Source organism: Berghia stephanieae, chromosome 3 (assembly GCF_034508935.2).
Source record: "Berghia stephanieae isolate SIO BIC M18660-M18661 chromosome 3, UCSD_Bste_1.3, whole genome shotgun sequence".
In the NCBI taxonomy this organism is placed as follows: Eukaryota; Metazoa; Mollusca; class Gastropoda; order Nudibranchia; family Aeolidiidae; genus Berghia; species Berghia stephanieae.
The window spans coordinates 48869400-48897014 of record NC_088362.1 but is presented as its reverse complement, the minus strand read 5'-3'; the positions used below and the strand labels follow the sequence as shown (position 1 = coordinate 48897014).

General features: G+C 35.2%; 1 protein-coding gene across 1 annotated transcript; it reads left to right on the top strand.

The window, feature by feature from the left end:
- The first annotated feature begins 397 nt into the window (after window positions 1–397).
- On the top strand, window positions 398–26435 carry LOC144967912 (integrator complex subunit 2-like). Its single transcript, XM_078905673.1, has 23 exons — window positions 398–856; window positions 4009–4153; window positions 4642–4744; window positions 6241–6354; window positions 6872–7002; window positions 8009–8245; window positions 9306–9469; window positions 10236–10361; window positions 10923–10994; window positions 11588–11702; window positions 12544–12612; window positions 13246–13380; window positions 14644–14959; window positions 15491–15611; window positions 16114–16313; window positions 18203–18407; window positions 19191–19325; window positions 19897–20104; window positions 20583–20696; window positions 21792–21899; window positions 23305–23410; window positions 24306–24473; window positions 25555–26435. Exons 1-23 carry the CDS (start codon window positions 516–518, stop codon window positions 25686–25688), a joined length of 3567 nt encoding a protein of 1188 aa, XP_078761799.1. The 5' UTR covers window positions 398–515; the 3' UTR covers window positions 25689–26435.
- The last annotated feature ends 1180 nt before the right edge of the window (window positions 26436–27615 follow it).

Sequence of the window (27615 nt, the reverse complement as noted above, 5' to 3'; positions counted from 1 at the left end):
TATTATTATTATTATTGGTGGTGGTAGTAGTAGTAGTAGTAGTAGTAGTAGTAGTAGTAGTAGTAGTAGTAGTAGTAGTAGTAGTAGTAGTAGTAGTAGTAGTAGTAGTAGTAGTAGTAGTAGTAGTAGTAGTTTCTCAAAGTGTAAAACTAATCTGTGAGTAGGTTGACACTCCAAGACGTGCTCTCTCTCTCTCTCTCTCTCTCTCTCTCTCTCTCTCTCTCTCTCTCTCTCTCTTTCTCTCTTTCTGCCTCTCTCTATCTATCTATCTATCTATCTATCTATATATCTATCTATCTTACACACACACACACACACACACACACACACACATACACACACACACACACACACACACACACAAAACCGGCGAAAGAACTATCAACAACCGACTTCCGCTTCCGGCCTGAAAATGAAAGTAGACAAGATAAAAATGAACGAAATCTGGGATTACCATGGAGTAGCCTCGTGTTTCTTTAAATTTATTTAATTTTACTCCTAAAATTCTTTTTAAGATGGCTTCTTCTAGTGGCATTGGAAAGAAACTTTCCATTTCAACTTTGAGAAAGCCTATTGGCTCCGTTCTATCTGTTCAACCACACATTTTTAAAGCAATGGAAACGATGAACATCGACATTCTGAGTTCATGTTCGGAAGAAGAGATTCGACCGGTCTTACCAACGTTGGTGCGAATGGCTTTGTATCCTCCTCTTGATTCAAGCAAAGAAGGCAAGGAGAAAAGAAAACGGGTACTATCTGTTCTGTCAAATTTGGAAGCAGTGAATGACATCGTCAATATGCTCTCAATAGATTTTCATTCATTAGAGCAAGATGTGAGGAAAGAACAACAGCTCAGGTAAAGGAACCGAAAAATGAACTCATCAGTCATGAATAATAACAGTCGCAGTGTGACAGTGGGAGGCCTTCCGAAAGCTCCCCGGGAAACAACCCAAATATTCCCTCAACTAACCCCTAGTACATTTATAACTAACAACACCGAGCCCTAGCACCTTTACTTAGACTTATGACTAACCCTAAATAGAAATAGAAAATAAAATCCTCCGACCTCGAGCTAACCCTAATACTAATAGAAAAAACAACAACATAGGGAAGCTTTCAATACTTCACAAAACAAAATGGCGGCGGAAAACCAAAACAATGGTCATATTAGAAAGTTTAAACTTTCTCTACCTAATTATGGCGGAAAACGGACAAGACCTGAAATTATCTACTTTGACAGGCCCATTTTTGTCAATTTCCATCTTTTATCTACAAATAAGTATCATATATCATTTTAAAGCTTAAAATATGAGGATTCAGAATTTGTAAAAATTATGAGCAGGAGACGATTATGTAACTTTAAAAAGTAGGTCAATCAACGGTGACCCCGGTTTACACGGAAAGGCAAAATGAAAAATTTTAACAATCTGAAGTGACAAATGACTCAAAATACATGTACACAGGTCCAATTGTTTCAAATAAATAACAAACAGAATATCTTTTGTATTTTGTATTGAAATTAACTTTATTATACAACAAGGGGGATAATTACATGAGACAAATAACGAAAAAAAATTTTTTGTAATATTTTAAACTCATTTCAACTTGGAAAAAAAAATGGGTCCTTGTTTTCAATTGTATTGACAAGACGGGTGACAACAACCCAGGAATAGATGTCTGGAGGGTCCTTTTTTACCAATCACACACTCTGCTCTGCACATACGCATAATAAATTGTACCAGTACCGCTATTCCTTGGGAGAACTGCACGGTGAAACTCCCTCTCCTCCAGTACCTGGTATAAAAGCAATATATAAAGACATAGTTGTTGACAAGAGCAATACTTTAAGCATATTAGATTTCCACTGCTTTAAATATATTTGATTACTCTGTTGAGAAAATAAGGCTTATAATTACGCATAAGAAAGGCGTTCTTAAAAACAACTACTCACACTTACAGCTTTTGTTTGCTACATCAACAGAGGTTCAAGTGTAAGGATATGAAATAATTTAGCATATGAACTAATAAAGTGATATATATATAAATAAATCTATAATTGCATTACAAATTTTTTTCTAGAACATTTTGGCAAGTGTACGGAATTTTTTCCTCTCAACCTGTCATTCAGTACTTAGGTGCTATTACGGATTTTATCCCTATCGGTTAGTAAACTCACAGTTCTGGAGTAAAATCTCTCAAGCCTGTGTATCTTGTATTGTAGCTAATCAAAATTTTCATACTGGATAAAATTCTTTTAGATCAGATGTCCAGATGCCATCGCTGCATCCTTCCCGGAAAGCAGAGTGAATGTTGTGGTGACACAAAAAATATGAGAAAGAGAGCGAATCAATATATTTAATATAAATTGTTTACAAAATTCAATTGATTAGCAATTTGTGTTCTTAAACAGCTAGAAATGTTCATATTTGTACTGACATTGAAATATTCAGCATATGTTACCAAAGTTTACATTTATGAACTGTATATTCATCACCAATGTCCAAGTTTACACATTTCAGAATTCCTGGTGCCCATGCAGATGGTGCCCACGCAGGTGACACCAAACTTTATTTTGCTCAAAAAAACTTTTTCTAAAATTTCAAGTCAAAAATCAAAGTTTAAAACACAAAACCAGAGCAAGATTAATGTCTCCAATCAATTTTCAAACACTTTCTTTCATAATTAATAATAAAATAGGATATTGAAATTTAGTGCACGGGCAGAAATTCGAAGACACGAAATCTCCCATACCCGATTATTCACTCTAAAAACAAATAAAAATGTTAATTTTTTATTTTTTGTTAATTTTACAAGTTTCCTAGACCTAATTTTAGTCACATGAACAAATTTGTAGTTAAAAATTTCAAAGATTGCCTGATATATAGAATTAAGTTTCCTTTGTCACATCGGAGACACGAAAATAACGCGATTACATAATATGCAGAAAATAACTTATAAACAAAGATGGAGATAATTTTTAAAATTTTTCAATCATACAAATTGTAGTTAATACATCTAACTTTTGTTAAAAACAAAACATAAAGTTAACTTTAAATGGAAACTGTTGATTCACTTACCTCATTTGATCCATTCTAAAAACGAAAGTAAAACCTTCGTGTCTTCAAAACGCCACTTTTGCTCGGTAAAAAATCCTAAAAAAATATATAGGAGCAAAATTTCGCCACCATTTTGCTACCACAGCTCCAGGAAGAGTTGATCTATCAAAAACAGCAACTATAGTCACCAAATCTCAATAAGATTTTGATATATTATGTTGCCCATGCAGAAAATGCTTTTCCTGTCATTGTGTTTTCCGCCTTATCAAGGATTGTTCTAGAGTTTTTAAAATGTTATCAATATTGACAAATTGAATATTAAAAAGATCCACAGTGAATTGAAAGAAATGCTAGCACAAGGAGCTTTTGGAAGGCTACCTACTAAATAAATAAAGATGATAATGGTGATCGTTTATTTATTTAATGATGATGATATTTAAAAGTAAGAGCATGGGTGTGGCATGGCTCAACGGTATGGTCTTCATGCCTTAAACCAAGTTCAAATACCCACTGTGTTGTGTGGTCTTGAGCAAGTCACCTCACCCTAGCTCAGTTTGTGGCGCTGTATTGCAGCTGATGCCAGGTTATTCCAGTCTTCCCTTGGAATATACCTGAAAGAAAAATTTGTCCCATGGGATGCGATGAATAAAGAATACTGCCAAAATAATTGTGTATGAGTAACAATGACTTTCTTCCTTTTATTTTTGACTCAGATTATACCTACTTATTTTGCTGGAAAAGGCATTTGTTTCTAGTTGTTGTTGTTGTGTGTGTGTGTGTGTGTGTGTGTGTGTGTGTGTGTGTAGTTTTAAGTTTAAGATGTATGCCTGTTTCTCATTGACTCCTTCCTTATTTATAGTATTTCAATTTTCACAGTCAAATTGGACTTCCTATTTATTTATTATTATCATAATCATTAGTCTATTTTATTTTTTAAAAACATTTTATTAAGATCTAAACTTGGAGGAAATGCGAGTGAGAGTGTCCTTATATCACAGCTGACCAATGGAATTGCACTAGAGTTTGAACGCAGCCAAAATAATTCAGCCCAACGTATCCGCCTGTTACTCAGTGAACTCCTTTTCATTATATCAGAGGTAGATATAATCTTATTGCTTTCATCCAAAATTAATTTTTGTTGTGTATTTGTAATTTAGATTTAGCATCTTTTGTCTTACTACACCCAAACTATCATACAGTGCTTTATTTACATTCAGTGCAGCCAAAAGGTCTTACTTTTTCTGGTTTCTTTCCCACAATCTGGCATATTGTTGGGTAAAACAGATGCAAAAAAGTTGAACCTAAATGCTCAGATGCTGAAATATATATGTTTTTTTAAAATACTGTACCCATTCTTCTCATTAGAAGCAATTTCATAACACGTTTATGATCAGTTTATAACATCTGATTCCCCCATTCATAAAATTAGATTATGACGTAGATGCTACTTTTTATAATAAATAAAATATGGAATTTAGAGGTTAAAATTCACTACTGATTTGCTTTAATTTCAAATCAGTTATTTTTCTCTGCTAAACTTTAAATCCAATAAAATTGGGTTTGGTTTTTTTTCTTTTTGTTGTAGTTGAAGGATGACAAAGTTGGATTTTTTCAAAAGCAATCTGACTTGTTTGAATCAAGAATCTACAAAGATGAAATTATGGATGCATTATGCATTTCAATTGCAGGTATTTGATTTTATTCCAGCTCTTGTATTTTGGAAGATTTTATATGATTTACTCTTATTGAACAACAACCTATGATGGTGTGCGAGCTATTAGGGAAAGGTCATATTTTGCTCATTCCAACAAGTAAATGTTTGTCTCATCCCTGTATTAGGGAATGGTAGACACTTGTAGAGCTTTGACGAGAGAACTATTTAAATATTCAGGCAGCCTTAACATAAACAGTAGCTGTTACATTTAGGATATTGAACATATTGTGACTGATATGAGAAATATGTGCCTTCCAGTTAAGCAGTGTTAATCTTACTGTCTCTTGTTCATCATAAACAAAATCAAACAAATTTGTTTGATCGCCCATTTATGTGAACATGAGAGAGTTAATAAATAGTATTTTGGCTCAATTATATGTTGTTAGTGCTTGTTTTTCTGTAAGTCACCATAGGCATTAAGGCTGGAAACAGCACAAATGTAGTCATCAAGTTTTGAATCACGAGCATAGATACATACATGGAAAGAAAGTAGAAAAGAATGCAACAAGATGTGTTTCAAAATATGACTTCTCATTCATGGGAGATAAAACAGAAATTCTTTTTAGAAACTAAAGATGAATACCAGATATAAATTAGAGTAAAGATAATGTTTACATAAAGGTGAATTCATGATCTAATCAGTAGGACTGCAGTTCAAAATAAGATGTTTTAACTGTGACTATTGTTCTCAAATCCTTGTACACTTTCCTTTTGATGTTGATCATTTATTTGACTCTGAGTATTGGAAGACTTGAATTAATTTTTTTTTAATCTACATTTTTAACAACGCTTGTAAAAGGGAACATACTCTTTCACAAACATACTAAGAACTACATTTTATTGTATTTGAAATGTTTGACTGATCAACTAAAATATTTTCTTTTCAGGTGTAGCCTAGCAAGTATAAAGGTTGTACAAAAAGAATTAATTGAATTTTTTTTAAAATGTAAATTATAGTGTATTGCATAGAATCGTTCCATGCACCATGTCATACTTTTACAGCACCAAGTAGTGGTATCAGTCATTCATGAATGAAATATACAAGCATTTGTAATGCAGAGTAGAAGATGGTGTGTAAATATTGTACACGTCATGTACTATTTTGTGGCAACCAAAACCCTGCATACTATATTATCGCAACAAAATTTACTACATTTACTACCTCAAGAAGGTAATCCCCCCAAAAGAAAGCAGAGAACCAATTTTCTCAGCCCTCATTACTTTCGAAGTTGAATTAGGAAAGAAAATGTTTTTTTTATTTATTAACAAATTCATTGAATTAAAAAAGGCTTGTGATTTTTCTTTCATTTACATGGATTCCTGTTTTAAGTTTGCATCATGTGAACAACCTCTCTAGTATTCAATAATTAAATGCATTGCTTTTGCAGTGTTCTATTTAAAAACTAATTGTGCATTTGATAGGGCTTTAATGGTATTATTAATAATTCCTTTTCCCCTATATTATCTCAGAGTTGCCTCAGTTGTTAAATGTCATGGAACTGGCTGAGGCTTTATTGTGTGTTGCCAATGGACCAGACCTCGTATGCCAAATGGTAGCAAATTCTCCAGAGACTTTTCTCCAAGGTTTGTGAAATATATCAATTAAGGACTAGAGAACCTTAAGTTTAAGCTGCTCCCCCTGTCAACCTATATTGTTTGATGAGGCAATGTGGTCTAGTAGTATGACACCCGCCTTCAGAGCGGAAGATCCAGGGTTTGATTCCTGCTCTGGGCAGTGCATAGTTAGTCATTGGAAAGATTCTTTACTCACATTCTTTCACTGTACTCAGTTGTAATATGGGTACTTAGATGTTAACAGCATTGTCTCTGTCAACAAAAAAATTGTAACATTGCCTAACATGTTACATGTCTTGTCCTACACGTTAAGTTGCTGTTTGTACAGGGGCCCAGCATTAAGCACTCTGAGCATGTTTAGTGGATATTACACTTCAAGTTTTTATATAATTGTACGATCATGGGAATGAGTGAAAGATAGTGATTACTGTGATAGTTGTCCTTTTGTTAGGTGCAATTATTGATATGAAAATAAAACTCTAGTAAACCTAATGTGTATAATTTGAATTGTTTTATTCTTCCTCAGTGTGTCAGTATATTATAGTACGTGGCGATAAAAGCGGAGAGGATACGATTGGTGGAAGAATGCGATTTGAAGTGCTCACCAAGCTCTGTGCCATGAACCCGTCATCAGCTTTGTCTGTCAGGAATTTGTGTGTAAGGAAAACTGTGCTGCACTGTATTCTTAAACAGGGATGGCCTTTTCCGGTTAAATCCGAAATACCGGCATTTTGAAATCTTCTGGCTATCACTTTTTGTTTGCTAGAGACTTGAATAGATGGGGGGGGGGGGGGGGGTTGTTGTTGTTTGTTTGTTTTTTTTTTTGTCGTTTTGTTTTATTTGTTTTTGTTTGTTTTTTTTAATATTAAATTATTGGTTGTTTAATAGCAACACTTAAGGGGAGCTAGATCATTATTATCTTTTTTTAAAAATGATTTACAGTTAATATTATTTGATGAAGAGGAGCTTTGCGTGAAATATTTTAATATAGTCTTTATGTGAAAATTTTTCATTTTTTTGTTTGTTTTTGTTTTGGGCAAAGGACATCCCTTCTTGAAATACACATTATGAATTATTTAACTCAACACACCTCTACTTTTTTTCTTTTCCTTATTGTCGTATATTTTCATGATAAAGCTAAAAACATCAGAGTTGATTCTTGTGTCATCTGCACATTCAATTATAGTTAGGAATCTCAAGCTATTTAGGGGTGAAAACTAAAATGAGGCCCAGAAATATTCATATTTTTTTATTTGTATACCATTCATTCAGATCAATCAGACATTAAGACTTTTTTTTAAGTTCATGCAATGCCCAGTATAACGGGGTGTATTATTAGAGGGGTTAAAAAAATAACCACATTGTCATGAGACAGTAACATAAGAAGGACCCACAGATAGAAGTCACCGGGCCCACTATATTAAAATATGGTGAGCCAAGATTGAGAGAAGGAGAGAAAGATAGAGAGACAGAAGGTGAGTCTGCTTGATGATACAACTTCCATATGAGAGCACACCAAGGAATATAGAGTATTTCATGAATTGGGAATTAGCTATTACTTTCATTTATCAGATTGAGAATCTATCATCAGACAAATTATCTTCTTTGTCATAATACTGAAATAAAATAAACAATTATCATTTTTTTTTTCTGTTTCCAACAGGTGGAACATTCATCAATGCCAGGTTTTGCTGTGTCAATATCACTCAAAGGAAATCAGCCTTTGCCAGGCACCTCACAAGCAGATGCGATGGAAGTTGATGAGGCTGATGAAAGCGATGATAAAGCAACTGATGTGTCAAAAAGTGTAGATGTCGTTCCTTTCTTGTCTGGGATTCTGCTTAGTGCTGACATTGGAGCCAGAAATTGGATTTCAAATTATATAAAGATGGCACAGAAGGTAATTTTTCAGGCTTGCCGGTCATACATATTTAGTCAGAATATAGGGGTTGGCTGGTCCGATTTTATCAATATCATTGATCAGATTTTAAAAATTTCCTTATTTAAAATAGTTTCCTTTACCTTTCTTTTCCTCTTTTCCTTTACTGTCCAGTAAGCACTGACAGACAGGATCCATAACCTCTGCCAGTCCATCACCTTCATTCTCTCTATTGTAGGAATATTTAAAAGTCTAATGGGCGTCATGAAACAATTCAAAACATTCATCATCAGGTTAATTTATTTTAAAGCATACTGCTCAATTTCAAGGGCCCACTTTAGACAGTAACAAGATTTCTAGTGTCATCCACCTTTGTGTCCACCAGTGGTGTCATCTGCCAACTTTTAGAGTCTTGTTTTCTAATAAAGTCTAGCAATGTTTTGTATACGGCCAGTAACGGGATGAATGATGTTGATAAAGAAACTCTATTTTGGTGAGACACTTTATTCACAATAGCCCTCTATTTTCTTCAAGTGTGAATGAGTATCTTGTTATAGGCATAGACAAATGTTGGAAGATTGCTAATAAAAGGGTCCCTAAAAGCCGACATATTTCATGAAATGAAAATATGATTTCTTATGGAAAATAAAAGAAGCATTTTGAAAGCTACAGTGCAGCCTCTTTGTAATGACATTGTGTATCCAGAAACAGAGGAGCAATCAAATGTGTTGGAGGGAGGGGGGGGGGATATAAAAGTACTTGACTATCGATGTCTTTCTCCATCCATCTACAGTGGTGGTTTTTGCCAAAGTAGAATACCTTGGTAATGGTGCCATGTTGCCAGAAATTTGAAGTTGGTGAATACCACTGTATCGTTATTGCTATTTTATTTTTTTTGGTGGTTTTTACTGAGTGTTTTATTACAAATAATAAATAGGTTTTAAAAATCTGGACTTGGACTCCATATGTAGAGAGGATGTTGTTATAACAATTGTTGTTATAAATGTGCTGCACTGTATTTAGGTTGTTGAAACATGAGAATAATCAAGTTAATTAATTCTCATTTCTTTGTCTGCATCAGCAAAGGCCTGAATGGTCCAGCCTCACGGACTTGAGGCAATGTTTACTGAAGGTTGTACACTCATTGACCCCGGCACCAGGCCAGAGTTTATCCCAGGAACAGGTGGCAAAGGCCTGTGCCCTTCTCAGATTGTACAGTGCCCTCAAGGCCATCGCAACCATGAAGTAAGTTTGATGACATGATGGGTTGATGGTGTCACTAGGTGATGAGAAAAGTATGCAAAAATGTGACACAAAGAATAGCTTACAGAAATGTTAGTATAGGGACAATCTTAAAATGATTTTTCATTACTATTATTATTATTATTATTATTATTATTATTATTATTATTGTTATTATTATTATTATTATTAAGCGCGTGATGCCTGTTTAGGTGGGGTAAAGTGCTGTTTATTATTTTTATCATTACTATTATTATTATTACTATTATTGCTTCCTGCCGTATCACTCTTGAAAAGTGTAATCAACTGGTCTGCTTGAAAAAACAGATTACCAAATTCAGAAGAATTAGGGAGGCGAGGTGGCTGAAGGGACAAAATAAGCCAATGCACAATAATTAAGCAACCATCACTATAGCCCCGTGTTTTTGTTTTTGTTTTTGTTTTTTAGATTGTAGACAAGAATATTGATCCTACTTAGTTATATAAAACAATATGTGTGATTTTGATCGAAATCATGCATCTGTTTGATGGATTATCTTGTCTTTCACCCAACTGTGAAAGGATTGCAGCATTTGTTAGTACTTTATGATTAACAAACATCCTATCCAAATGACAACAAGAAAGAGCAGTTAGTGTCTGTTTAACGATACAAAATTGATATTAAATTCTGTGGACAAAATGGCTTTGAAGAACCATGCACAGGATGACCTAGGCAACAACAAAAATCATGATTTTATAGAAATTATAATTTCTTTCTATCATCTGCCAGATTTAGTGAGGAGGAAGTGACATCATTGCTCCAACTGGTCATATCTCGTCCTTGTGTCTCTCCGTCAGGAGCCCACTTTCTATCTCTGGCAATTTGCTTTCTCATGGCGTGTCCTGGAATTGTCAGGTGAGTGCATTCATCTTTTCCTATTCTAATTGGGTCAAACCACTGAGGTCAGCAGTGTCTTTATGTTGTTGTTTTATTATCGACTTACTCTGTAAGATTTTTGTCCTGTGTTTTGTACTTCAAGTTTGTTGGGTTGTTTTGTTTTGTTTTTTTTTTTTTTTTTTTTTTTTTTTTGGGGGGGGGGGGGGGGGGGGTTAAAAATTGCTGTCTATGTAAGATTTTGTGTCCTTTGTATTGTATTGCTTACTTCAAGTTTGTTGTATTTTGGGGTTGTTTTTTTTTGTTTTTTATTTGCTTGTTTTTTGTTTGGGGGGGGGGGGGGGGGGGGGGTATTGCTTTCTATGTAAGGTTTTGTGTCATATTGCTTAATTTGTGTTTGGTATTTGGGGTTTTTGTTCTTGCTTACTGTGTAAGTTTTTTGTGTCCATTGTCTTGTATCGTTTACTTTGTGTTTGTTGGGGTTTTTTGTTGTTGTTGTTTTTTGCTTACTGTATTATTTTTTTCATATTTTGATATCATTTTTCTTTCAACTATTGTTTTTTTCTTTGTATTTTACTATAGGACTGTGGATGAGGAGCAACAGACTATCTCCTGGCTGAAAATGATAATGTCATCAGATGACCATTTACACAAGTAAGTGATGGTTGGTGCGATAACAAGACCTGATTCTTGTACAGATAAAATCAGAGGCCACTACCATTCCTCTTTTTTTTTCTTTTTTTTTTTTTTGGTATCTTAGTTCCTCTCCCGACTTCTTTGGGTAGGAGGCCTTTTGGTTCTCCTGTGTTTTGACTCATTCTAAGGGATAAGGAATGATAAATTTTGTGCAAACGAGCTGTCAAAAGACATGTTGGTCCTCTTGTCCTTTGCTAGCCTGATTTATCTTCGAAATTTTGATACAAGCTGATATTTTAGCTTTTTAACCATGCCTCTTGAAATAGAAATATGATTTTTGAAAAAGTACAGTCTTTGCTTCGTACCCAAAAGGTGCCGAGTTCGACAACCCGCCTCACTGTGTGGCCTTGAGCAAGTCACCTCACCCTAGCTCATTTTGTGGCCCTGCACTGCAGCTGATGCCTGGGTTATTCCAGTCTTCATTTGGAATAGACCGTAAAGACACATTTCCCCTTGGGGATGAATAAAGGGAATTTTTAAAAAAGATATTTCAAAGATTAAGTCACACAAGGGATGTTAGCAAGTCTGTCATGAATCTTGTTTTCACACAGATATTCAAATGACTCCAGCAGTCCCAGGGAAATGCTGTTTCTTTTGGCCTTACACTTTCACAACAACCAGATGCAAGCTGTCACAGAACTTGTTTGTAACACTCTCAGGATGAAGGTATATAAGAGTAATAATATTTTGAAATCTGCAAACACAGAGAGAGAGAGAGCAAGAGAGAGAGAGAGGGAGGGGGGGGGGGGGGGGTTAAAAATATATACCCCACAAAAACAGCCAAAATTCATATTTTTGTTACTATCTACGCAATGCTGAGCAAGATCCAGTCCCATGCCCTTATGAGTCTTAAGTTAATTTTTATTTTTTAAATTTTCTTTTATCCTTGGATTGAAAGATTTTGAGTTCAAATCCTGATGACCATGCTTTTTATGATTCGTCTAAGAGTATTGTAAGCTGTGTTTGCTATAGACCTATACCTTTTTTTTTTTTTTTTTTTTTACCAGTTAATTAATGTTCATATTTTGTATTTAGTATGTCAGTCAATGACTTTGAAAAGAACTAGTAGGATTTTTAGGAATCATATGCAAAAAGCCTTTAGTGGTGATATGTTTGAATGTTTCCGCCTTTATTATATGTTTTTTTTAATATGAACATTTATAGGGGCATTTCATGGAATCATCGTACTCAATATCCTTTATAATGATTAATTTATTCCCTCAGCAAGCCAACTGGAAACAAGTATCCGTTTCTTAAAGACAAAGTTGCTCTGTTGACATCTCTTTTGTTCAGTCAATCTTATGACATCTGTCACTGCCAACAGACAGATATATACTCAAGCCATATGCCCATAGGAAGATCACAATCAGGTTTACAATAAATTATCAGGAAGAAAATGTCCCAAGATTTAGTTTTATTCTACTAAAATTGTGATTTTGTTATTCTCATCTGCCGATGTATTTCCCTTAGACTTTGAAGCCTTTTTTGTCATTATTTGTATTTTCAGTGTACAGTCAAATCAAGTGCATTGGTCAAAATTCGTCAGATCTTCACCATGGAGCTTTTTACAGAGCAGGTAAGGTCGTTAGTATTTTCACCAGGAAGTTATTAAACCAGTTACATAGTATTATTTTTTTGTAAAAGGTAAGAGGTCAATTGTGCTCAATCCCAATTATCAGCAAGTCAGTTGTTCTATTTTTTGTGGTCCTTCAGAACTACTGGGCCCATGGAGCTGGAGTTTAATACGGTTTCTATAGTGTGAAACAGACAAAAGTATTTGCTTGTTCTCTTTTGGATAGGACGTTAGTCTATCGCAAAGTACTAGCAGATCCAGCTACCCAATTACTGCTGGGTGAACTGGGAGGGTCAGAAAATAAATCTTGACCACACCAGGGATCAATCTTAGTCCCTTTACATGTGAAGTGAATGCTCTACCGACTGAGCTATCGGGACCCATAAACATATATATATTTGAGTGCAAGGATTAACATTGACTATCATTATATGTATGCCCTAACAATGCCTTGTATGTATTCTGTGCTGTTTTAAGTTGTCATCATCATCCTCCTCCCCTCCATCTCTTCCTATTCCTCCTCTTCCACTGCCACTGCATTACAATATATTATCATCTTAATATCGTCCATTATCATCATCATCATCATCATTGTCACCATCATGGTCAAGGTCATTGTTGTTGTTGATTCCCCAGGTCATAGCCTCCCACGCCATCAAGATTCCCGTGACCCCTGACCTGGACTCCAAATCCACAGGTTACCTCCCTGTACATTCAATTCTCCAGCTGTTGAAGAGCAGAGCTTTCTCCAAACACAAAGTCTCCGTCAAGGTTGACATCATTTTAATTGTGAAAGTCATTGTACAAATGTATGCATAATATTTGCATATATATTATGATATATCAATAAGGAAATTCCCTTGCTATCTCTTGGCTTTTCACTAATATGAAACTAAAATCTAAAAACACAAATTTGTTATGTTGCCAAGATTGAGATGAGATTGATTTTGGCATTTAAACAGCAACAAAATTTTACAGTAAGATAGTGACAGATTGCAACCATGAGAAAATAAATCAAAGAATTGTTAACATCCAGACAAAGGTTAGAGTTAAAAGATGACAAATAAAACCTGGAATGTATCAAAGTAGTCCTTCGGAACCATAATGCTCATAGAGCCCAAGTTTATCCTGGTTTCTATAACGTTCATTGGGTAAAAGCAATTGCTTGCAACCATTTCGATAGGAGGCAAATCGATTGCAAAGTCCTCACCACTTGATCTCACAGAACCAATTATCCTAATCACTCCTGGTTGGACAGAGAGGTCAGAAAAGATCTGGACTACCCAGATGGGATGGATACTTCATGGTCCCTTTCATTATGAAGGGAGTGCTTAATCAACTGAGATATTAAAATAATGATGAAATTCCAATATCATAGAAATCAAATTTCAAAAATTGGAAAGGCACAAAGTTTTACAATGAGATGTGTCACAAATGACATTTTGTTCCTGATTGGTAAAATGGATGACCTCATGAATGAGTTCTTCCTCTTGACTACGATTTGACTTTACACCAAAAAAATTGTATAATGAAAGGTCAATAAATGATACTAAATGGAAAAAGCATCAAATAATAAATATACTTTTGAAAGAGCAAGTTTGATATTCGTTTTTGTCATGTTATCTTCACTTCTTCTTTCGAAAGATTTTCAGTTTATTGAACAACCAGCCTGCTGATAGTAAGATAAGAAACAATGCTGAGACCATTGAAATTTCACTATCAGAAAAGCATCATCATTTAGAATCACAACTCTGGTAATCAGAAGGTCTGAGATTCAATCTTAAATCAAGGAAGGCTGATTATTAGGATGATTTTTTTTTTTCTTCTTTCATTCTTCTAAAGAATAGTCCGGCACTGCATCACATATTACTTTCCAGATTTTTATTTAGTACCGCCAATGCCTGCTCTCCAAATTTCTATTAGAATTACTGTTGCATTACAAAAAGAGTTTTTCCATTCCAATTAGTTTTTTTGTGATTATTATTACTTGTTACCCATTACAGTTGTCTCTTCCATCCATTCATCATTCCACAGAAATGGGTGTTCAATCAGATCAAAGAGAGTCGCTTCCCCTTGCACCCTCTTCTCCCTCAGCTTATCGAGTCGTATCTCAACACAGTAATCCCAAAGTCTCTCCGCCCCGAACACACCAATGAACCATTGGATGATGATGAAATCTTTGACATGTTTCACCACCAACAACACCTCACCAGAAAGGACAAAATCTCACCATCTTCAAAAATTTCTTCAGAGGAAGAAGAGAAAAGATCATTGAGATGTCCACAGCTTTTGATATTATATTACCTTCTTTTGTATGAAGATCTGTATCAGACACACAAGAAAATGATTGGTGAGAGCATACCAATTTTCTTTTTAATAAAATCAGTAAAGGTTTATTTTTGTGTCAATTCCTTATCCCAACTAAGAATTCTCATCACTCGAGGTAATGCAAATGTTGCTGCTTGAATCCTTATTGCTATTCATCACCTGAGGTAACCAAAGTTAAATGGGTTTCAAATTTAAAAAGATATTCTAAAATATACTTTAAAATCTTTTTTTTTTTTTATCCTATGATCTTCTTTATCCCCTGATGCTTATATGACCTTAAAGTATCACAACCCGACCATTTTCAGGATTGTCCCCAAAAATTTCACACCCAACCAACCCAAAAAATAACAAAACAAGCTCTGCAATACATTATTAAATTTTTATAACTATCACCAAAAAAAAATTTAAATTCTTAACTTTTGTGATGTACAAAAGAAGGTCAGATTGAGAAAAAATGTTGTGTTGTAACAAACATGACAATTTTCCTATGGTCGGTAGGGAGAGGATTAAACAAACTCCAGAATTTTTACTATTTCTCCATTATCTCTTCCAGATGTACGAAAACTACAGCCTTACTCGGAACGCGTCATATCTGAAATACCAATCAGTATTTTAGTTCAGGAAGCTTTACAGCACAAGAATAACTGTCAGAACCTTTTCCCACCAATGATCAGGTGAGGATGATTGGTTTCTTATTACACCAAGTATTGTGTTGCTGAAAAAAGTATATGTGGAATTATAGTTTTCAAAATATGCATCTTTGTCATTATTTAGTTTTCTGCCTGGTGGGATTGTCACTCATACAGATGGATTCTGGATTATGTTTCTTGTTGTTTTTTTTTTAAATTTATTTTGCTTTGTTTTTGTTTGTTTTTTGGTGAGGGTGGGGGGGGGGGGGGTGTCCAAATTAGGCCAATTAGATTTTAGAGTAAAAATATTTTTCAGTAATAGTCAACAGTGGCTCTGTTGAAACTTTATATGGTGATTATTGAGTATTACTAGGATAGAAAAATTTACGTTGTAGATTGACACAGATTTTATTTTTAAAATTCAGATTTTTTGAAAAGAAAAGACAAATTTAATATTTGTAGTTTGTGTCAGGTCTACATTGTCATTGTACTAAATTTTCTGTTCCAATATTTATTCCAACCCCCCTTTCCAATCTATTTCATCCAGGCTGTTAAGCACCCATTTACCCCATTTGTGCTTGGTTGAAGATTGGTTGGACATGAACTCTGGACTCCTTCAGGCAGACACAACATCGTCATCATCGCCATCATCATCGTCTTATTTATCATCATCATCCCCATTGTCAAACTCCACAGCTGTCATGAATAAGTCAAAGACATCCATCTCACCTCAAGAATTCTCACAAGGTTTGTTTTGTTTGTTCATTGGCTGGGTGGGGTTCCTGACCTCCCATAGTGGGCAGGGAGGTACATACTGTGTCTTCTATCCCCCTACGTCTGTTTTCCAACATGCTTTCTGTCTTTGTCTTGGAATGAGATTACTTGGTTTTGTCCTGGCCCTGGCCAGATACCCTGGCTGGGAGGAAAACAGTCAAATGTATAGTTAGTTTTGGGAGATGATATTTTTTCCCTTGTAAATCATCTCTCTGTTATGCAGTGTATTATGTTTTGTTTATGTATTATATGATTTGTAAACATTTGACTGTATTCCTCTTAGTGGGGACCTGTGCTTGTGTCTGGATGAGACTTTTAGGTGACCTCAAACTAAGTACACTAATAGTGTGCTCTTGGAATCTACACCTGTTGTCTATTTGAACCAATTCTCCTTTGTCTGCCTTATTCTTGGATGCTTTAGTTGTAATTCTAAAACTTTTACGATCCTATTTTCTTCCTTTTTACTGGCTCTGATATGACCTTAATGTGTTGCAAGCGCCGTAAAACCCTTAAAAACACAACATTGGATTCTTTGAGGGAAATATATTTTGGAGTTATTTTACCCTATTGACAAAGGTTAAGAATGTGACCCCTTGTCTCATTCTAATGATAATGATAATAATACTATATGACATTTGTATAGCGCTTTACCCCGTAGGTAATTGTCTCTAAACTCTTCACATAAATGGCTTTACAATAAAAAAAAAGTAAAGTGATACTAAGCTGCTAGAAGCTGTGGAATATAAAAAGCAATGAACAAAAATGAATATAACATTAGAAAAAGAACAAAATACCAGATAAGGAACATTTCGAGCTCAAAACCCCTCCTCAGCATTAACATTTAAAAAAAAAACAAAAAACAAAAAAAACAATATTGTTACATCACTTAAAATCCTGATAGCTCAATTGGTAGAACACTCGCTTCACAAGCAAAGGGACTGAGATCGATTCCAGATCCAGTCAAGATTTTTTTTCTGACCTCCCCATCCACCCAGCAGTGATTGGATAGGTGGGTCTGATAGATCTGGTGGAAAGTACTGTGCGATAGACCAGTGTCCTATCCAAAGGGTAGCAAGCAATTTTTATTGTCCGTTTCACATTATAGAAACCGGGATAAACACCAGCTCCATGGGCCTATGGCTCGGAAGGACTACTTTTTTTTTTTTTTGAAATCCAGACAGACGGCAGAAAAATATTTGGCACGGCTTGTCTGCAAATAACATTAATAGTAATACTCTATTCCACTGGGTCTATCAGTTTGTTTGAAAAAGAAGAGTGTGTTTCAAGATTTTCTCTCTTTTTTTTCTATGATGCCTCCTGCTGCATCTCTTACATATCTGTGATATTTGGATGTCTGCATCCAATATACAGGAAAATTTTGGGGTTGCTGGTAGGGTTTTTTACCACTCTGCATCTGTAATCAACTACGTCCCTATGTCTTACTTTTTCATAGGCATCTTTTTAAAAGTGTCCTTCAAGCCCTTCAGAGCCATTAGACCCATGGAGCCAGAGTTTATCCTGGTTTCTGTAACATGGAATGGACAATAGCAGTTGCTTGCTACCCTTTGGATAGGACACTAGTCTATCACAAAGTGCTTTTCATCATATCAAACAGACCCAGGGGAGGGGGGGGGGAGCAGAAAAAAATCTCGACTGCACCCGGGATCGATCTCAGTCCCTTTGTGTATGAAGCGAGTGCTCTACCAACTGAGCTATCCGGGCATCTTTGACCCAAGACTATTCTTGGCACTGAACTGACCTGTTTGTTATATACAACTTTTCTTTCCTTGTCATCTAAAAGTGTCGTAAGCAGTACCAATAAAATTCTATACCTACTTAAATTATATCCAACTCCTCCACAGTGCTTGCCAATGCCAGTGTTCATCCTGGTGCTGCCATTAGATCCTTGGAGATCATTCTTGACACCAATGACCTGACCATTGTCCAGTCCTGCCAAGAGGCCATTGTGGCATCTGTACCCATGATGCTTCAGCCCGATATGCCCCAGCATCTGCAAAATCTCTTGAAGAAAGTTTGGTTCCGTCTGCATGCCATTATACCGAGGAGGTACGGAAATTAAGATGAAATAAAGTCGTTTATAGCCAAGACACTCATAGACACTCATAGAGCTGGGGTTATCCCGCTTTCCATACCTTTAAAGTCAGAAAAGTGGGTAAAGCTTCAAAGGAATTGTAACTATGGCTTATAATGGACACCATACTATGGCTTTTGATGGACACCATACTATGGCTTATAATGGATACCATTCTATTGTTAGATATTTGGATGAAACTGATGTAAAGAGTATAATAATGTGTGAGGGGGGAATGGAGAGTAAAAAATTGTTTGATAAAGAGTGGTCGTAGAATGAAAGCTTGTTATACACAGAGTGTATTCTCACAATTTTCTCACACTGTTTAACTCACTCAACCCTAACACCGACTATATCCATAGTTTACCCGGGTTACTTTTACCCCATGCCTATTTATTACATTTTTCTGAGACAAATTATAGCTGTAGTATCAAAGCTAATGTTTTTAGTTTTTGCATGTTAATAATAGTTGAATAAAACTATCTATGTACATGCTCATTTTTAATACATTGTTTCCAATTTTGAAAAGTAGCAAAAATCTCTAGGATTGATAGATCAGAAAAGTGGAGTATTACGAAAACATGCAGTTGTCAAATAAAGCAGAGAGTACAATACCAGAAAATTAATCACACAACAAATTGTTTTGAAATGAGTCTATATATAGCTGGGAATAAAAATTTCACATAAAAACACATGCTAAGCTCTGTTTTATTATTATAATTTTTATACATGACATCTCCTTTTTGTATATTTTTTAGGTTGCGCGTCAGTACGGTGAATGCTTTACATGGAAGCAATGGTCAAGGTGGGATGATCAAGCCATCAGTGTTATCGGAACAGGACTTAGTGATGGACCCATTGGTGGTCCTTCGATGTGATGATAGGGTATTCAGGTATGTATGATAGTTGATGTTTCATTTTCAGACCATGACTTGGTCTTTTGTTTGGATGGGAGGATGTTCGAGTATATATTAAAGTGGTGGGTTTTTCTATTGTTTTTTTTTTTTGTTTTTTTTTTTTTTTGGTGAATGGTATGATGTTCGAGTATATTATGATGGATTTTTTTTTCTCTGTTTTTAATTTTATCTTTTTTAAAAAGTCTTTGAGCTCTGTATAAGAGTCCATTATTATTATTATTATTATTATTATTATTATTTATTATTATTATTATTATTAGTATTATTATTATTATTATAAGCGTGGCTCAGCGGTACAGTCTTTGCTTCATATCCAAAAGGTAACGAGTTCGATTACCCGCCTCGTTGTGTGGCCTTGAGCAAGTCACCTAGCCCTAGCTCACTTTGTGGTGCCGCACTGCGGCTGATGCCTGGGTTATTTCAGTCTTCCATTGGGATAGACCCTAAAGACAAATTTCCCCTTGGGGGTGAATAAAGGGACTTTTATTTTATTTATTATTATTATAGGCCATTTTTGTCTGATTTATTGTTTCACCCATCACTTAAGGTGTCCTGCTGTGTTAGAAATTCTCTTGCGCATCCTGTCAGCATATTGCCAGGCATGTCGTGTTTACCTCAATGCTCACGCCTCGGACGTCACTGGGTCTGTGGAGAAGGAAAAGGATCGCCATGAATTGAAGACAGCTCTTTTGGCCACCCAGGAGAGTGCTATAGTGCAAATTCTTTTGGAAGTTTGTTTAGAGACGGATGGTGAGGTAAGAAGTTGTTATATTGTCTTAGCCCTCAGACCAATTGACTATGATTTATTTTACCACTGTTTCTGTAGCTGTAGGGGGTCCCGATAGCTCAGTTGGTAGAGCACTCGCTTCACATGCAAAGGGACCGAGATCAATCCTGGGTGCAGTCGAGATTTTTTTCTGATCGCCCCTGTCCACCCAGCAGTGAATAGGTAGCTGAGTCTGTTAGATTTGGCGGAAAGTACTTTGCAATAGTCTAGCGTCCTATCCAAATGATAGCAAGCAATTGCTATTGTCAATTTCATGCTATAGAAACCAGGACAAAATCCGTCTCCAAAGAGCTGAATGGCTCTGAAGGACTAATAAGAAGAAGAAGTTTCTGTAGCTTGAATTGAACTAACAATAATTGCTTCCTACCCACTAAAAAGAAAACAGTCACCAGATCTGCCCACCCTGCTTTGAAATTGGAGAGAAATTTTTATCTCATTTTTCCCAGATTCAATGTCAAGGTAAATTGTCCGACCTGCGTGAGGTTCGATGTCTGATCTTCTCCTACATCCATCAAGTATTCATTGCTGATCCCAATCTCGCCAAATTGGTTCATTTCCAGGTGAGTTGGAACCATCACTGATTCAAGGAATAGAGGCTCTTTCTCTCTCTCTCTCTCTCTCTCTCTCTCTCTCTCTCTCTCTCTCTCTCTCTCTCCCTCTCTCTCTCTCTCTCGTGTTTCTTCTCTGTCTACTGTCCCTCTCTCTCTCTCTTCTCTCTCTCTCTCTCTCTCTCTCTCTCTCTCTATCTATCTATCTATCTATCTCTCTCTCTCTCTCTCTATCTTGTCTTCATCTGTCTACTGTCCCTCTCTATTTCTCTCTCTCTCTCTCTGTCTCTCTCTCTCTCTCTCTCTCTCTCTCTCTCTCTCTCTTCTCTCTCTCTCTCTCTCTCTGTGTGTGTATCTTAGTCTCTGTCTACTGTCCCTCTCTCTCTCTCTCTCTCTCTTCTCTCTCTCCCTCTCTCTTCTTCTTATTATTCAATAAATATCAAAGACATAAACATTTCTTTTTCCTCTTTTCTCATCTTTTACTAAATTTAAAGCATTTGGTACAAAAGTATAGGATAGAATGTTGTTGAAGTTTTACTTATGTTGACTGTTCTTATTTGCCAGCCAGAGGGGAAAAGTTCTCTCCACGCTCAATCCAATAGTTTGTATATAGCTAACATTAGTTTGTGTAATTGTTACAGCAGTTTGTGTTTATTTTTTTTCAGTTTCAATTGATGAGCATTTGATTGAACTGCATACTGTTTATAATACCTCCCAAAGGAAAAGCATTTTGTCTACACTTATTTTTAAAACTATGAAACATAAGAGAAAACTTATTTAGTTTTCTTTAAGTATTCATTTAAGTGAGTTTCCAGATGGAAAAGCCTTATTTTGTGTTGCAATTTAAACATAAAATTTTAAGTTACTAATTTTTTTTAGAAATATCGTCATGGATTAGCACAGCAGGAACGTTACAGTCACAAAATTGTACCTTCGTTTTGTGCTTTCATTTGACCATCAGTTTTAATCAAACTTTATACACATTGGCTGCTGAAATAGGACAATTAACCAGCATTAAAAAGTATGTCAATTTTATGCCAGTGTGCAAAGGGTTCATACTGGAGCTTAATTCATAAGTATATTGCACATCATTTTCCTATTCCTCAGGGTTACCCGTATCAACTGGTTCCTTTAGTGGTGTCGGGAGTTCCGTCCATGCACATTTGTCTGGACTTCATCCCTGAGTTGTTGGGTCAGCCACAGAGAAACAAACAGGTAACTTTTTAACTATATAAGTAATAATGATAATAATAATAATAATAATAATAATAATAATAATAATAATAATAATAATAATAATAATAATACACATTTATATAGCGCTCATTCTCGTGTAAAACACAAGCTCTGGGCACTTTACAATATAAATATCAATTTTAAGTGAAAAAAAAAAAAATAATAATAATAATTCATAGCCAAATCAAGGAGAGTCAATAAAAACAAATACAGTAAAAATGTGTCTTCTCACCTTTATTTTGTCTTCTCTATTTCAATTAACTGACCCAGCCATTATTCTTGATAAAAGGAAAAAAAAACAAAAAAATCAAAGATGATTTCTTGAATGTGACAGTTTGAAGTGAGCATTCTCATAGATCTCAACATTGTTCACAAGTTCTAAATTCGTCAATGGATTGTTGCTACATTTTATTCAGATTATAAATATTGAGACCAAAACATTTTAATCAATGATTTATATGAGAAAGTTATGAAATCCTTTACTTGCTTCCTAAATTGATACAGATTACTTTTCTTTTTTAGTTTGAGAATTTGATTTTTATGGTAAATAATCCATATTCTTTTCATGTTTATAATTCTGAATTCTAGAGTGTTAATCTGATTTTTAATTAATTTATTTTATTTTTGTTTTTTGTTTTGTGATTAAAGTTCGGATTTTTGAGAAAGTAAAAAATTGTGAATAAAAAAATGATGGCTACTCTGGCAATGAAATCATTTGCTTTATTTTTAAATAAAATATTTTTAAAGATACAACTCTGGGTGGGGATCCTGACCTCCCATAGTGGGCAGGGAGGTACATACTATGTCTTCTATCCCCCTATGTCTGTTTTCCAATCCAGCATGCTTTCTGTCTTTGTCTTGGAATGAGATTACTTGGTTTTGTCCTGGCCCTGGCCGGATACCTTGGCTGGGAGGGAAACAGTCAAATGTATAGTTAGTTTTGGGAGATGATATTTTTTTCCTTGTAAATCTCTCTGTTACTGTTATGTACTCTATTATGTTTTATTTATGTATTATATATGATTTGTTAACATTTGAGTGTATTCCTCTTAGTGGGGACCTGTGCTTGTGTCTGGATGAGAATTTTAGGTGATCTCAATTTAAGTACACTGATAGTGTGCTCTTGGAATCTACATCTGTTCCCTTTCGAACCAATTCCCCTTTGTCTGCCTTATTCTTGGATGCTTTAATTGTAATTCTTGAACTTTTTACTATCCCATTTTTTTCCCTTTTTACTGGCGCTGATATGACCTCAATGTGTTGCAAGCGCCATAAAACCCTTAAAAACAAACAAAACAAAGATACAAATCAGCTGACATGGACTCAATATTTTACACCCAGCTATAATTCTAATTCTAGTCAAATGTTCATCTATTCCTCACAGATATTCGGCATTCAGCTTCTGGCACACCTTTGTGGCCAGTTTCACATTCCCAAAGCCATGCACATGGCTAAACTGGGCATCGATGTCATGTTCACTCTGCTGTCAGGTTGGCATCATTACACATTATTTCTAGATAGATCAATTTAAATATCGCGTTTATCATATATTACCCCTCCCCACTTTTTGTACTTTATTATGTGTTTTACAATGTTTGCTTGAGAATGTACAATTGACATATAAGATGTTATTGACTTCAGAAGGGTTTTGAGCCCAAGCCCAAAGCGTTCCTGTTTGGTATTTTGTCTTTTCCAAAACTGTTATATTCATTTTTGTTCATTACTTTTTACAGTTCACATCTTTTAGCAGCTTAGTATTCACTATCTCTAAGATGAGAGTAAATCCATGATTCTTAGTGTGTTGGAAAAAACGGAATGTTTAGACAGTCTAAACAGCAAAGAACAAACTAGTGACACTGATTTGACGACAAAGACTGGATGAAATAAATAAAGTGCAAAATAAGTAAAAGTAAGGTTGCTTTAATTTAATGTTTTGATAATCGCATAATCAAATTGTTGTATGTTGGACACTTGTCACTCCCTTTCTTTCTCTTAAATCACCTTCATTCCACTGAAGACTTCTTTATTTATCAAAATCCTGTTTTTGCAGGTTGTATGGTTAACTCACTCAATCCTAGAGATTTTTGCTACTTTTCAAAATGGGAAAAAATGTATTAAAAATGAGCATATACATAGATAATTTTATTCAACTATCATTACCGTGTAAAAATTTAAAACATTAGCTTTGATACTACTACGCCTATAATGAAAAATATAATAAATAGGCATGGGGTGAAAGTAACCCGGGTAAACTACAGATATAGTCGGTGTTAGGGTTGAGTGCGTTAAAAGTGATTGTGTATTGAGTGATGTGTACAGTTCCTTTAGTCCTTGTTGTCATTGTTTATTTATTGACAACAATCTTGCTGTTGCTCTTGATTTCAGTGTTAGAGAAAGAGGAGTGGGTGTCCTTTTTCCTGCAAACCCTCCCATCCCTGGTCCTCATCTGTAATGTATTTCCCCCGCTGTGCGGCGATGCCAGCTCTCTCTTGTCCCAGCTAGGCCGTGTTTGCTATTCACAAATGACAGTGGTTGGAAATCCCTCCAAAGTCAGTAAGTATTAAGGAGTGGAGGTTTTTTTTGTTTTGTTTTTTTTCTCTTTTAGTTTTGGTCATGGGCGCATAGCTCTAAATATGCGCTTATTACTGTTATTGTTTTTATTATTGTTTCAGCATCATCATCATTATTAATATTATTATTATTATGTGCAGCTATGTGGTATGACACTCGCCTTTGAACTGGAAAGTCCAGGTTTCAATTCCCACTCTAAGCAGTGCATAGTTAAGACCTTGGAAAAGGCTCTCACCGAACTCAGGTGTAAATGAGCACCTGGCCATTAACAGTATTGTCTCTTTTGGAAAAAAATTGTAATATTGCCTAACAGATGTCATGTCTTGTCCTACTTGTTAGAGTTGCTATTTACTTGGGACCCCTTGTAAGGCACTTTGAGCACTTTTAGTTGATATTAATATTACTCTTTATAAATGCTCAATTAAAATATTTTAAAAAATAGTATTATTATTAATAGTAATATTATTATTATCATTATTATCATCAACAACGGCATTTGGAGTCAATTATTTCTTTATTTAGTTGGATGGTTTGGTGCTCTACATGGTTCTACTCATATCAAGCATACTTAATATTAATCAAAAGAATTTTCTCCAAAAAGTTCCCCTTCCGAAATATCACAGTGAAAATAATCCCTTGTAGATTTGAGTCAAGGAATGGGTTGATATTACAAAGGCATATACAGCAATGTGTTAATTTCTCCTGTCAGAATTCTTATTGTGTTTTAGCAAAGAAAATTTAACTTTTATTCTATAGCAGCCTGCTCTGACAGTATGCAAAGTTTTGCTATTTGTGTCCCATGGAGCCTGAGTTTATCCAGTTTTCTACATTGGATAATAACAATTGCCTGCTACCCTTTTCATATGAAACTAGTCTATCGCAAAGTACTTTCCACTAGATCTTACAGATCAAACTACCCAATCACTGCTGGGTGGACAGGAGTCCCTGTGTGTGTAAAGCTATCAAGACACGCCATAACCACCACTCCCGCCCGAACCAGTCAGTCATTGTTAAAACTTGCAATTTGTTATCTCATCTCTTATATTTATTTCTAACCCTACAGATGGCCATCCTGACATTTCAAAGGCTTGCAAAGATATCAGTGATGAAGGAAGAATGAACGGTTACAATAAATTGTATGACACGATCCAGACAACATTTAGTCAGTTATGTAATCGAAGCAACTTGTACTGTTAATGATTAGGATATAGCAACAGATGTTATCAGAGGCCTCAGGTTTGATTTTAACTCGTAACAAGCCAATTTGTTCTAACTTTATATCATCTTATTTTACTAGTTTTATTAAAGCCAGAGTTGCATCTCTTTACTGCTTTCTTGATGAAGACTGGTTTCAGTTTTAGCCAGATGAATGATAGGATTATTCATGATTTGACAGAGATTTTCAGTTGCCATTTACAGTTAACTGCCGTACTACAGAAAGACATGTATTTAAAAATATAAGGCTGATATTTGAAGGACGAATTTTCTGCCCAAATTTTTAAATACATATTTTTCCAGAATACAGCAGTTAACTGGCAAAAGGATTAAAACCTTGGTCTGTGAATTCTTCACAGATTATTTTTTATTCTCTATCTTTATAATTATAACATATTTTACCAATTTCACTCAGAGAGCAATAACAATAACGCTAGAGTTGCATTGCTGACTACTTTGTTACAGAAAACTGGCTTGCGAGTTTTGGTAGACAAATAATAGGAGTATTAAGAATTTAACAGAAGTTTGAAGTTGTATTAAAGGTAAAATCTTTGCCAAAGCTTCACATGTTGTTTTATGATACGCAATTATCTAGAGGATAATGACATTTGTGTGTGTGTGTCTGTCTATGTGAGAGAGAGAGAGATATATGAAATAAAGAGGACTGTTATTATATTATCAATGCATTGTTTTGTACATTATTAAAGACATGATTCAATTGTTCACAAATTTTTTTTCTTCATTTCAATGAAAATAATGAGCAAAAATGGTGCACAGGTGTCTCGCTATTTCCTTCAATTTGTATGACGTGTGTTTTTATAAATGTGCTCTATCGTATATGCAAGTTTATAACACATTTCCAGTTCCACTGCCCTTCTCAACACATTGTACCTCCAACAGACCATATGGAACACAATGAGGTTCCTGACCTCCCATAGTGGGCAGGGAAGTACATACTGTGTCTTCTATCCCCCTATGTCTGTTTTCCAACATGCTTTCTGTATTTGTCTAGGAATGAGATTACTTGATTTTTGTCCTGGCCCTGGCAGGGAGGGAAACAGTCAAATGTATAGTTAGTTTTGGGAGATATTTTTTTCCTTGTAAATGATCTCTCTGTTATGCACTGTTATCTGTTTTGTTTATGCATTGTATATATGTAAACATTTGAGTGTGTTCCTCTTAGTGGGGACCCGTGCTTGTGTCTAGATGAGACTTTTAGGTGATCTCAAACTAAATACACTGATAGTGTGCTCTTGGAATCTACATCTGTTCCCTATTTGAACCAATTCCCCTTTGTCTGCCTTATTCTTGGATGCTTTAATTGTAATTCTAGAACTTTTTACTATCCCATCTCTTCCTTTTTTCTGGCGCTGATATGACCTTAATGTGTTGCAAGCGCCTTAAAACTCAAACACAAAACAATCCATTTAGTAAACTCCCCTTCTTTGTACTGCTAAAAAAAACCCCCAAAACTTGAGCTTTTATATACTGCGCCATATCCACTAAACGTGCCCAAAGAGTCCCTGGCCAACAGCAACAGGTAACATGTAGGAGACAACGCCAGATAGGCAATATTACAATTTTTCCAACAGAGAAAATGCTCTTAACACCTTAGTACGGTGAGTACAAAGTTACCCCCCTGACTCAATTAACAGGTAGATAACCACGCCCCTCGGACAATCGTCATAATGTAAACAATGGTAGTGATTGGTAGACACAGCAAACTACACAGGTTTTACTATCGATGGTATGTGTCTAAAGAAAATACCCACTGTTCAACCGCGTGGTCAATGGAACTAACACAGAAAATTATGTATAAATGTAACCGTTTAAAATCTGATCCAGAAAATCGTGTGATAACTAGTCACCCATCTGGCGGTATAAAAACAATAACAATGATCAGAGAGGG

Coding starts and splice junctions, on each gene's coding strand:
- LOC144967912 (XM_078905673.1), top strand. CDS start 516: ATGGCTTCTTCTAGTGGCATTGGAAAGAAACTTTCCATTTCAACTTTG. Junction 9,470..10,235: donor AAGGCCATCGCAACCATGAA/GTAAGTTTGATG, acceptor ATCATCTGCCAG/ATTTAGTGAGGAGGAAGTGA. Junction 14,960..15,490: donor GACACACAAGAAAATGATTG/GTGAGAGCATAC, acceptor TATCTCTTCCAG/ATGTACGAAAACTACAGCCT.